Below are 12,705 nucleotides of genomic sequence, written 5' to 3'. Positions count from 1 at the left end.
GTTTCCGTATATGCCCAATTTCCGTATATGCGCATATCTTTCGTATATGCACATCTTCCGTATATGCCCAGTTTCCGTATATGCGCAATTTCTGTATATGGAATCTGTGCATATATGGAAGATATGCGCATGTCTTCCGTATATGCCCAATTTCCGTATATGCCCAGTTTCCGTATATGCGCAATTTCTGTATATGGAAACTGTGCATATACGGAAGATATGCGCACATCTTCCGTATATGCCCAATTTCCATATACAGAAATTGCGCATATACGGAAACTGGGCATATACGGAAAACATGCGCATATCTTCCGTATATGCACAGTTTCCATAACTTTGTACTTCCTTACTATTTCAATTGTAGTTTTATTTTGGTAATCTTAATATTCCCTCTTCTCCAATCACACCCTTAACCCCATAAAACAAAAAAAAATCAATAAAGGTTAAAGAGGTTAAATAACAAGTACATGTTTATTAAATGGGTTGATTTTCACATGTAAAATCTATGGAATATGAACATAAACTATAAACTATAATTCATATGTAAAAAAAATATATGAATCAACCCATATGTACGGAAACTGGGCATGTACGAAAGGTGTGTGCATATACGGAAACTGGGCATATACGGAAGGTGTGTGCATATACGGAAACTGGGCATATACGGAAGATGTGCACATATACGGAAATTGGCATATACGGAAGCATATATGTGCATATACGGAAATTGGGCATATACGGAAGATGTGCGCATATACGGAAACTGGACATATACGGAAGATGTGCGCATATACGGAAACTAGGCATATACGCATATACGAAGATGTGCGCATATACGGAAGATGTGTGCATATAAGGAAACTGGGCATATACGGAAGATGTGCGCATATACATATACGGAAACTGGGCATATACGGAAGATGTGGGCATATACGGAAGATGTACGGCACATATACGGAAGATGTGTGCATATACGAAAACTGGGCATATACGGAAGATGTGGGCATATACGGAAACTGGGCATATACGGAAGATGTGCGTATATACGGAAACTGGGCATATACGGAAGATGTGCGCATATACGGAAACTGGGCACATACCGAAGATGTGCGCATATACGGAAACTGGGCATATACGGAAGATGTGTGCATATACGGAAACTGGGCATATACAGAAGATGTGCGCATATACGGAAACTGGGCATATACGGAAGATGTCCGCATATGCGGAAACTGGGCATATACGGAAGATGTCCGCATATACGGAAACTGGGCATATACGGAAGATCTGGGCATATACGGAAACTGCGCATATACGGAAGATGTGCGCATATACGAAAACTGCGCATATACGGAAGATCTGGGCATATACGGAAACTGGGCATATACGGAAGATGTGCGCATATACGGAAGATGGGCATATACGAAAACTGGGCATATACGGAAGATGTGTGCATATACGGAAACTGGGCATATACGGAAGATGTGTGCATATACGGAAACTGGGCATATACGGAAGATGTGCGCATATACGGAAACTGGGCATATACGGAAGATGTGCACATATACAGAAACTTGGCATATACGGAAGATGTGTGTGCATATACGGAAATGTGGCATATACGGAAACTGGGCATAATTCCTATTCCTATTCCTATTCCTTTGATATAAATTTAATTAATAAAATTCGCTATTTCATTCCCATTCCCTTCCTTCAATGACACTATTTATGAAAATAACGTTTAACGTATAAATCTTAGCCAAAATTAGGGTTAGTGGTTTTAAATTAATGTTGTTCTCAATAACGCATATCTTGAAAGAAAAGAGGGCAGGCATAACTGGCCGCAACCCACTTTAACGTGTAAAATTCATGTTCGGTGCAAAAATTCGTGTAGGATGGATGAATTTTGAAGGCATAATGCATAAAAGCACGGAAGAGAAAAGAAAGAAATAAAATTATTTTAATTTTTACGAGGTGAAATATAGTTTATTAGATTAAAAAAAAAAAAATTAATCGAAGCGTCTTTCTTGCTCAGGGAATCGAACTGTAGATTGAATAACTTCTTGACTGTTGCAGCAATGGATGAATGCTCAAACTGAGACGATGGATATGGTCTGTTAGCCCCATGTACCACTACAACAACAATTTATTTGATATAATATCCCCGGGAAATATGTTTAGAGCGTCCAAATTGGTGGTATGGGTTGAAATAGCATGGAAAGATTTGTTGGCTTTTCCCACATTAACAATAAACGATTGGTTTCCCTTGATACCCTTTAATACTATTATCAGTGGAGGTTCCCAGCCGCCACCCAGTTTGCACATTGCATTCTCCATTAAGTCTCTCATTTTGGTTGATTCGATTTCACAGCCTCCTAAAGAATACCAGACAGAGATGGAAATATATGATCCACAAGTCAATGAAATCAGGCGAAATAGGTGCATTAGGCGTGTAGAACGGAGTAACTGTCGATGTGGCGGAAAGGTATGCTGCGTAGGTATCCATGGAGAGGGTCTTTTATCTTTCGTATGATAAGCAGTAGCAACAATGATGAATTCGAGTTGGAAATGCATCATGGTCCAGAATGCAGAGACTAATAGCTATATATGAAATTCGATTACGTATCATTTTTGTGGGGAATATTATACACAATAAAGAATATAGTTTTTATCGAGCCATTTCAATGGTTGATTTATATATATTTCTATTTTAATGTTGAATAGATATATAATCTATAAATATAAATATAAGTATGTAAACTATGTGCTACAACATTTTCACATGGCATAATGCATACCATTAAATGCTCCTATTTTTGTAGGAACTAAACTTTCAGTAGAGCAATGTCCTTCAACACCTATAGATGCGGAGGATATGCATTCTATACCTTGTGTTAGTGAAAATGGTAGTTTGTCATACATTGTGGTTTGTAATAGACTACACATTGTCTGTGTAGTGGAAGCTTTGATTCCATTCATGACTATTATTAGATACTAACATTAAGCCGCAACGAAAAGGGTCTTCAAGTATTTGCAAGATACTTTTAGATATTCCATTTTTAATCATATTGATGTTTCAAGGAAACCACACTTAGCTTATATACATGGTTATGTGGATTCTTATTGGGTAGGGGATGTAGATCTATAAGCATTTATGCATTTTCATTATTTGGTGCAACAATAAGTTCGATGAACAAGAAACAAGAAATGGTTTCTTTTTCCACTATATGGATAGAGTATATGATAACTACGCATGCATGTAAGGACACCATTTATCTTATGAAATGGTGTTCAAAAGTAGGGTAAATCAGATAACTATGTAGCTCAATGATAACAACAATGTCATTTGTCTAGAAAAGAACTTGACCTTTCATTCAAGGATAAAGCATGTATGTGTATATATAGACACTAGAGAAATGTGACACTTTGCATAATGTTGTAGATGCATTGATGAAACCAGTGAGCACAAGTTCAAGGGGTGTTGTGAGTCTATAGGCCTTATAGTCCTTAGCGTTTAGCTCACAATTTCCCTTATATTCTTGTAAGATATAAGTGTCAGAACGTTGGGGTAGGTGCGCTATACACCTTGCAATCCTTAAGTGGAGTAAGCATTGATTACCGATAGGGGATAGATCCCCAATTACAAAGAATAAATATCAAGTAGCGGTAGGGAATAAATGCATGTCAATAGGAGGCAATGAATCTTAAGCAATAACAAATGACCAGTTAATTGCTAGTGGTTTATTGCATGTAGATTGGAAAACCCTACAAGGTTTCTGTTATGCTTATTTATTGTGTGCTAGGATTGGTGGAAAACAATGTGTATGAGTTTTAATCTATATTGTGTTTTCAAAAAATTTGTGGAATCCTTATGTTGTTTTTTAACAGTCTTGTTGAGATCATGACTTTGTAATGTATTGTAACAATTTAGTTGTTAAATGATACATTGGGCATGCTTTAGAGTGTGGGTTTTTTAAACCAAAAAGTGTGTTCCCAAGAAAATGTTATGTAATGGTTTGCTATTCATTGATTAGTGTAAGAAATATATTAAGAAATTTTACTTCCTTTCTTAGACGATTAAGGATGAATTAAATTTAGAATATAATTGGCGGCCAACAAAAATTGAGGACATCACTATCCAAATATGAAATATAAAGAGGATGTATATATCACATCCAAATAACTGCTAATAGTTTATGTCATTGTTATAACCATTATAGTTTAGAAACCCCATTGGATATATATATATATATATAAGATTAATTATATTGGATAGTGTCATTATTGATTATTGAGACACAACCAGAATGTACATAAAATACCAATAGAGAGGTTGCACAACCTCTTCGCTCACACTCTAAAAACTATGCAGCACCCCCAAAAACCTCAGAGAAAGAGTGAGTCTCCTTCAACTTAAATCTACATAAAAACACCTAACCCTAAGACCAAGATGGAATATTATAATATTTAACCAAAAATAAATCGTAACATTTTTTCCCTCCCTTACAAATGAGCATTACATTGCATTTACATGTCATTTTATCTCATTTCCGTGCCTTTTGTATATCAGTTTACTTTTGCATTCAAATTTTACATTAAATAGTCTAATGGCTATATTCAAGCTCCAATAATCCTCATCTTACATAGTGGTTAAGAAGCACTACAATGTATCCTTTTTTGGTCTTATGTGATTCAAAAAATATATTCACAATAGAGTTAAAATAATGTTATTAATTTGTATTTAATATTCGATTTTTTCCTTTTTACACTATTATTTCTTCAATGATCACGCAAAAAACCAGTTTTAACATTGCTCTAAAATTAAAACCCTAGAACCAAGAAAAACCCCTCTCGTCTCACAAAACCCCGACTAAAAAAACATTGGTGCGTTTGAAACTACCTAGAGACCACAGGCCACCAGGAACCTCTGGAATTTTGGAGGTGTTACAAAACATTCAAACCTACAAGCCTAAAATCCTAGTGAAATTTCAATTAGGGCACAGAGAAAAGGGGCCAAAATAGGCTCCAAGCTATCTCACCCTTTTCCTTCCAAGTACAACGAGGTCTTAAACAATTGAACAATGGAACCCACAATTTTCAGAATAAATGCATTACCCTCTGTTACACAGGCTTGCACATCCTTTACAACCGACAAAGATACGATCACTGCAGAGCCCTATTAGCTGGTTGTGTTGGAAGTGTTGAAATGAATGGCCCTATGTGAGACAGGACGCACAACGAATGCCAAATTATTTACATTAAATGCATCAACCTCCATTGCACAAGCTTACAAGTCCTTTACAATTGCCAAATATATTAGCCCTGTGCAACTTTGTTTCCTGGTTCTGCTGGAAATGCTGAAATGACAAGCCCTCTTTGAGACCGGATACACAACAAACACCACATTAAACAACTACCCGTATGCTTCTCATGTCGACCCTCACAGAATGGCCTGATTATCTCGTCATTTTGCTTCTAAATAAAACAAGGTCTTGAACAATGGAACCCAAAAATTTAAGAAAATCTAAGTGCATTACCCTCCGCTACACAAGCTTGCATGTCCTAGGAATTCCTCCGTTCTTGCCTCAATTGGAGTCATCTCATGGTACCTACTTATCTCCATAATGCTTGGTAGATCATCCTTTTGCTGGTTGTTTTCTATGATATCTTCCATGCAAGCATCCCTTTCTTTCTCAGTGATAATGTTCTTCGTTTCCTGGTTTGTTTCTTTATTTCCATCTTCTTCTTCTAGGATCTTAAAGCTATTGTGCTCAATTGTCTTTCTTCATTGATCTTTTCTTGTGGCCGCTTCCCACCTTTCCTTTTGCCCCCAACCTTGGTGAAACCCTCAGGAATTTTATCCGCTCTAGTTTTCACATTTATCTCCATATTGTTTGTTGGGCAGTCTCTGTATAGATGCCCATGTTCATGGAATTTGTAGCATCTAAATGGGATGTGCTCATAGTCCACCGCCTACACCCATTCTTCATCATATACTTCTAAAATTATTGCGTCCAGAAGTCCTCCAGATAATTCCATTTCCACACATATCTGGGCGAAGGAGGTGTATTTTCCTTTCAGAGTCACATCTAAGATCTTTAGAAAATGCCCCAGTTTATTGCCTATTGTTTTCAGAGATTTCGGTAGCCAATAATCTAGAGGAAGAGAGTATAGTCTAATCCATACCGGTATCGATGTGAATGTTTCGCCTTCTAGGACAAAGTTCATCATCCATGGCCGCATGTAGAGGCTGGAAGTAGCGTAGAAATATGGTCCTCCTTCAAACACTCTATCTTTATCCTCTAGGCTTGTGAACACTACTGTGAAGAAGCCCTTAGATCCCAGATGAAGGTTTATTTCCCCCTTTGGTTTCCAGTGGCTCCTTATCCATACGTGCAGCACCCTCCCCGTCGGCCATATCCCCATGAATTTGGATATAACCGCATATTCTGCCATATGATTCCTATGCGTTTGTAGCACTGGGTTGCTTAAAATGACCCGAGGAGTGATGTTTGACTTGGGTTTGCATACCCTATTTGTCCTTATAGAAGTAGTTTTTTGACTGCTACCCCGTTTCTCCTTCTCCTTACTAGCTTCCTGCTCATCCCCTTCTTGTTCATGAGGTCTGTTTCTTCCCAATATTTCTGTGTTACTTGCCTATGTTGTCTTCTCCAGAGGTTTCTTGAAACGCTGCTTTCTAACGTCCTTGCTTCTATCCGTGACTACTTGACTATAGGAGGGAGCTGCACTCCCCCTTGCGCCTCCCGCCATGGTACCCAACGTCAAACCCTAACGCCAACCCTAGATCAAGTTACAGAGCCTCTGCTATCCCATAAGACAAATATTCATTCACTCATTCACTTTTTTAGGAATTCCTCCATTTTGAATATAAGACCGATATTCATTCATTCACTTTTTTTAAGTTTGAAAGACCATCCATTTCCAAAAATGAAATCAGATAGTATTTTCTTGGACTATGATGATACTATTAGTATAATTTGGTATAAATGCATACATAATGTTTTCTATTTCGGTTAATAAAATTAGTTTAATATTAGTGAAAACTATAATAAGGGAAATTTTCTCTATACATGGATATTACAGCGTATATCCATAGAGTTCGGTTAATAAAATTAGTTTAATATTAGTGAGAACCGTAATAAGGGAAATTTTCTCTATGCATGGATACTACCGCGTATATCCATAGAGTCTTTGTCTTGCATAACGATAGTGAGTAATAAATTATCACTGATATACATCTTGGCAGAGATGTTAGGTTTATGTGCAACAACTGTTGTGACATCAGTGATGATTTTCTGTGTTTATAGATGCTCACGGGTTTGAGATCCACTGCCTCAGAATAAAGAATCTTGGTACTATCATGTGGTAGAAACAAAGGACTCAAAATCTTCTACTTTACAGGTCACATTAGAACCAAGAACTCCTATATTTCCTTAATTTCGACCATGAAGGCAATAAACCAATTCTTTCTAGCTCCTATATTTCCTTAATTTCGACCATGAAGGCAATAAACCAATTCTTTCTAGGTCTCTATCACAGTTTCAATAATTTTCTTCTTTTACAAATTTTATCACCTATTTCACAAGTTCAGCGGGAAGGAATTTCTTTAGTTTGAATTTAAGACAGATATGCATTCATTCATTCATTCACCTGTTTTAAGTTTGAAAGATCACACATTCCCAAAAATGAAATCAAATAGCATTTTCCCGGACTCAAATGATACTCTTAATCTTAGGAAAGCTTTCTTTGTGTTGTTGATATTCTAGTAATGTTTTGTGTCTTTGTTACATATTTGCCTAGTTCTAAATCCTTTTTGGACACGTGAGATGGAGCTCCACATTCACTAGTAAAACAAGAAGAATTTAATAAAGTCGGAAGGAAACAACAATTTAGGCAATTTACTTATTTTTACTTTGACTTGTGCTTGAATAACAAATCTTTTATGAATTTTACTTTGACCAGTTCTTAACTCGTTTTTTAACCAGCCTAAGTCATAAATGGATTTTTTTGACTGAAAAGATCATTGTAATAATAACTCATCATATTAATATAAAGCATCATATTATGAAGAAAATGTTAGGTTGAATACTTATATTATTATAATAGATTCTACCTTCTTAAAATTCAGTAATAATTCCGTAATAAGCATTTTACCGTTATTTTATGCACAAAAGTATATGCAAAAAAATCACCTATGCTAAAATACACTGACATGCGCCACATAGCTCTTGTTAATTAAGACATAACCAATTCTTATGATTTGACATTTATGTCTTTATTCATTAACATATAAAATTATACTTTGTCAATATTTACCTAAGTCTTTTGACAGATGCCAGATTTACTTAGAATTTTCTTAACAAAGCTTTACACATTTTCTTTGAAAACAGTACTTCAATTTTGTGGAGTCACAAAATTTCCGGCTCGTCAATTCGAATTTTTTTCACAGTCATCTACATTATATAATTTAAAATTCTTTTGGGTGTCAAACATTTTTCTCATCACACAAATCATATATACAGAGAGGGGTGAGACCTTTCAAAAATTAATATTTGAGGAGAATTATCAAAACCTGGAAACTGCATGTAGAATTTTTTCTTTATCGCTATGTCAAAGGATTATATGAAAGCATTTAAAACAATCGGACCATTTATAAAAGATAATTGAAAATAGTTTTCTAATACAGCGGATCTTGAGCCATCGTGGATGAACAATCATATTCCATCTCAATCAATAACCTAAGAGCAGCCAGCTCACCACGTGCATATTGCACCACGTTACAATTAGTTTGAGAACAATTTAGCCTCCCAAAAATCAATAACTGGGGTGGTCTGTAATTCCTGTTAATTCCTGGTTTTTTCATTTTCCCATGGCCCCGGGAGCTGCAAAACACCAATCAAAACATGGAGGTTTATAAGACTAACAATTTGACGACTCAATCATTACATATCTAAAGTATAAAGAAAGACATGATGGGTTGGTGAAATACCTAAACCAATAGCTTCTGAAGCCTTCATGATCCGCACTTTTTGGCAGGAATCAACCAACATCCTGCAACCAATATTCCACATCATCAATTTCTGGCTATTACAGAGAAACTATTAAGTCTTATAAAGGAAAAATGATAAGAAAATTAAGGGCAGCTTCAAAGCACTTACTGCCATGGGACATCGCCTACAAGCATCCAATCTCCATCTTTATCTTCATAAGTGGCCACATATTCTGATCCATTCACCACATCCATCAAATTGCTCTCCTTCATCCCATTGGATCCACACTTGCCTACAAACATTTGAACATTTCAATATCATTCATTCCGTGATTTACGGCAGGGCGAATAGACAAAATATTAAGGGAATGGAATGAGATGGGAATTCGATCATACCCATGGTAATTAAGCAGTCGAACATGTTCTCGAGTGCAGAGGAGAGGTCATGATAGGTGTTGTACATTTTGAGGTCCACCTTTCTGAGATAGGGAGCTCCATCCATGCTCACTTTCACATACAGAGAGCTGGATGCAGCAATTGTTCTGACTTTCCTGAAATCTTTGACAGGTGGCCAGCCAACAATCTGTGCCCTGACATATATTTTCTGGTTAATATAGACGCCCTAAACAAGCCCTCAACAGTACAAACATTAATATCCTTTAGGAAAGGAATACTCACTTGGGAGGAGGAGGAGGTCCCATTTTTGGAGGATCATTGGCAGGACGGACCATTTGTTTTTCTGTGCCTAAATTGGGTTCATGGAATTTATGAGCCTCCTCATGTGGAATGCTAAAATTTCTGGATTCCATGGCCTCCGAAAAGCTTCTTTTTCCACAGATCCTCTGGCGTTCCCCTGCAGCTACCCCTGGGAGCCCAAGCTTGAGCTCAGTCTCTGCAAAATCCAAAATGCGGTTATTCTCCTGCTGTGCGCGCGTACCAGATTTCTCCATGCCTCCAACACTGCAAGACATGATTAATCTGCGCAGCTCTATTGTAATGAAAAGTCCTTCCTCTGTATGAATGAATGAAGTGAAGTGAAGGGATGAGAGTCTTGACGATTGAATCAACACAGAAAGAAGAATGGAAGAGAAAAGGAAGTTGATTTGAGATATATGTATGGTGCAAAATTTGGACAGTAAGAGAGACGGATGGATGGATTGTTCTTTTTGTCCGAGAAAGGAGAGGAGAGATGAGTGGGAGTCGTTGGCATGTCTTAAAGCCGATCAATAGCAGGCTCCCCTTTCTCTAATCACTACATGGTCTGCAGTTCGTTCACAGTCCCAGCATCTCCTTCCCATGTGATTCGAGACTAGAACACATGACCAAGGACAAGCGGTTCGAAGCTGGGTGCCGTAGGTGCGAACGTCTCACTCCCGTCTGTGGGAGAATTACGAGTGGTGGTCAAGTAATGGAATAACCAGCGCGCCCAATTTCAAAATTTAAAATTCAAATCCTTGATGCATGTATGGTATGGGATGAAGGGGTCACACGGACGACTGACAACATCACATGTATGGTATGGGATGAAGGCAAGTGCTATTTCATACCCTATGTCGTTTCGATGGGCATCAATACAAACAACGATGGCATCATGCATATCTCCATCACTATGCAATCGGAATCTGTTAGCCGGAGAACGGAGGCGATGTCAGAACCCGTCTCCCAAGACTGTCCTTAGACTCTGTTAAGAGAGCATTTACTATGCTATAGTCCATGAAACAGCACTTGCCATGGGGTCAGGCTTCTAAATGAATGTTTACAAGGAATACAGTTATTTTCGAAGATACATTTATAATCATAGAAATTAGATATGTGGATAAATTCTCAATTCTCATGTATTAGTTTGTGTTTTTCAAAGAAGGGTTCTTTTATTAAAATCATTCTAAGAGTTACTATTTTTTTTTCCTAGTTTTAAGAGGCAATTTAACATCAAGGTGGATGAAATGGTGAATAAAAGAACACTAAAATTTAAAGATCAAATATGGTTATGGTTAAGGGATGATGAAAGTGTATCTATATCTTTGATTTTATTTTGGTGTCAAATGTTGTTGGAAAAGGTGGGTTTGAAGTAAAGAGTCGTGTTTTTTAAAACTAGGCTAGATTTATCTTAATTCTTGATCTACCAAGCGTCGAGAGGGATCAAATCTCTTTTCACTCTAAAAGAGGTTTGCACCTCAAGAGATTTGATCCCTCTTAGCGCTTGGTAGATACAAAGTTAATATGGATCTAGGTTGGTTTCACACACACACAAGAATACCATTGGCAAAACCATGGGTTGTCAAAACCTAGAGCCCAAAAATCACCAATAGTAAATTGACTATTTTACCTCAAATTTATTTTAATTATTAACTTTATTATTATTATTTATTTTTATTTCGATGTAATTTGACCGAGTCAAAATGTTTACATAACAAACAAGACATGACATTATAACATTTCTTCCATACTAGGTTGGAGAGCACCTCTTGATGCAATTAGAATATAATCCTAAATCACTATAAAGATTCTAACAAACCACATTCAACATGTTTCTAAATAAGTTTGATTCTCTTCTCTATAAATCATTCTCATGGGGATTCAAGACATCATACAACCATCATTTCATTTAAAGTGAAATGTTTATGACAAGGTTGACTTGATCTCATGTTATTTCATAAGATGGATATTGATCATTTTGCATGATCTAACTATTCAATTAGGCATTTGTGTAAGTTATTTGCTTGTAAATTCTCATTTGCCTCACCTCTTGGTTTCCTTCTTGAATATTTTCAAGTCTTTATTTTCTACTGTTCTTGTGTGAAGGTTTTTAGGAGTGGTGCCCTTCAATCCCTTGGCTTTGAGATCCTCGACTCAAGCTTGGTGTTGACACTTGCATCAATTATGGGCCATTGTGCTTATTGTCTAACCATTGTGGGGTGTAACATACCCAACCACCTAAGGCATACAAAGGTGGGGTAATAAAAAATCATCTTCCTTCAACCATCTTAAAACTCATTTCTGAGACTACCATTGTCTCTTTCTCATCGTGAGCTTTCCAATGATATAAATTTCATTCAAATTTGAGCTATGGATTCAAAGTTATTCCCAATTGATATTTTTCATTCAAAGCATCAGATCAACATCCATACCAGTGCCACATGGTAAACACATGGCAATCCTTTGCCCACGTGTCGCCATCATACAATGCCACATCAACTACATGTTTGGTTGACATATGGTAGTCCCTTCTCACATGTCATTACAACATAGGGCCACATCCTCATGAAGACATGTTAGTTGTTGCTCACTTCTAGATCCAAGATTATCTATAAATCCATATATAATGATTTCTTGATCTTCAATCTTCCAGATCCATTTGGATTCAAGATTTTCCTTTTTTCTATTGCAACTATTCTTCTTCTTCCATATTTCCACCCAGTCAATGGTCCCATTCGAATTTGGGAAAATCTAAAAGTCCCATTTAACTAAAATGTCATATTTATAGATTTTTGCTAACTATAGTATCTGCTAATCCATGTCACAGTTTCCACCTGGGCCTCCACATGAACACCATTGTTGCAACATACCCCTATTCTACCCTTGCTTATTGTAATGATAATTGTGATTTCCATACTAGCGTGGAGAGAGCCATGATTGGTCGAACTTATGATTAAATATTTGACAATTATTAATTAAAATTAATTAATTAACACAAC

General features: G+C 36.7%; 1 protein-coding gene across 1 annotated transcript; it reads right to left on the bottom strand.

Moving 5' to 3' along the window:
• Window positions 1-8,880: 8,880 nt before the first annotated feature.
• On the bottom strand, window positions 8,881-10,173 carry LOC149179478 (auxin-responsive protein IAA14-like). Its single transcript, XM_089422481.1, has 5 exons — window positions 9,689-10,173; window positions 9,407-9,600; window positions 9,180-9,303; window positions 9,011-9,072; window positions 8,881-8,903 (listed from the first exon to the last, which is right to left on the bottom strand). The coding sequence occupies exons 1-5, from the start codon at window positions 9,979-9,981 to the stop codon at window positions 8,881-8,883; spliced, it is 696 nt and encodes a 231-aa protein (XP_089278607.1). The 5' UTR covers window positions 9,982-10,173.
• Window positions 10,174-12,705: the final 2,532 nt, after the last annotated feature.

The sequence above is a fragment of the Pinus tabuliformis genome, chromosome 4_1 (genome assembly GCF_031772625.1).
Source record: "Pinus tabuliformis cultivar Carrire ecotype Pingquan chromosome 4_1, CPIR1, whole genome shotgun sequence".
Taxonomy (NCBI): Eukaryota; Viridiplantae; Streptophyta; class Pinopsida; order Pinales; family Pinaceae; genus Pinus; species Pinus tabuliformis.
Note: the sequence above shows the minus strand (reverse complement) of the source record. Positions and strands in the feature narration are given on the sequence as shown.

Excerpts from the sequence above, each read along its gene's own strand:
- LOC149179478 (XM_089422481.1), bottom strand. The coding sequence starts at position 9,981 with ATGTCTTGCAGTGTTGGAGGCATGGAGAAATCTGGTACGCGCGCACAG. Across the intron at positions 9,073-9,179 it reads GTAGGCGATGTCCCATGGCA|GATGTTGGTTGATTCCTGCC; the intron begins GTAAGTGCTTTG and ends TATTGGTTGCAG. Across the intron at positions 8,904-9,010 it reads TTCAGAAGCTATTGGTTTAG|CTCCCGGGGCCATGGGAAAA; the intron begins GTATTTCACCAA and ends GGTGTTTTGCAG.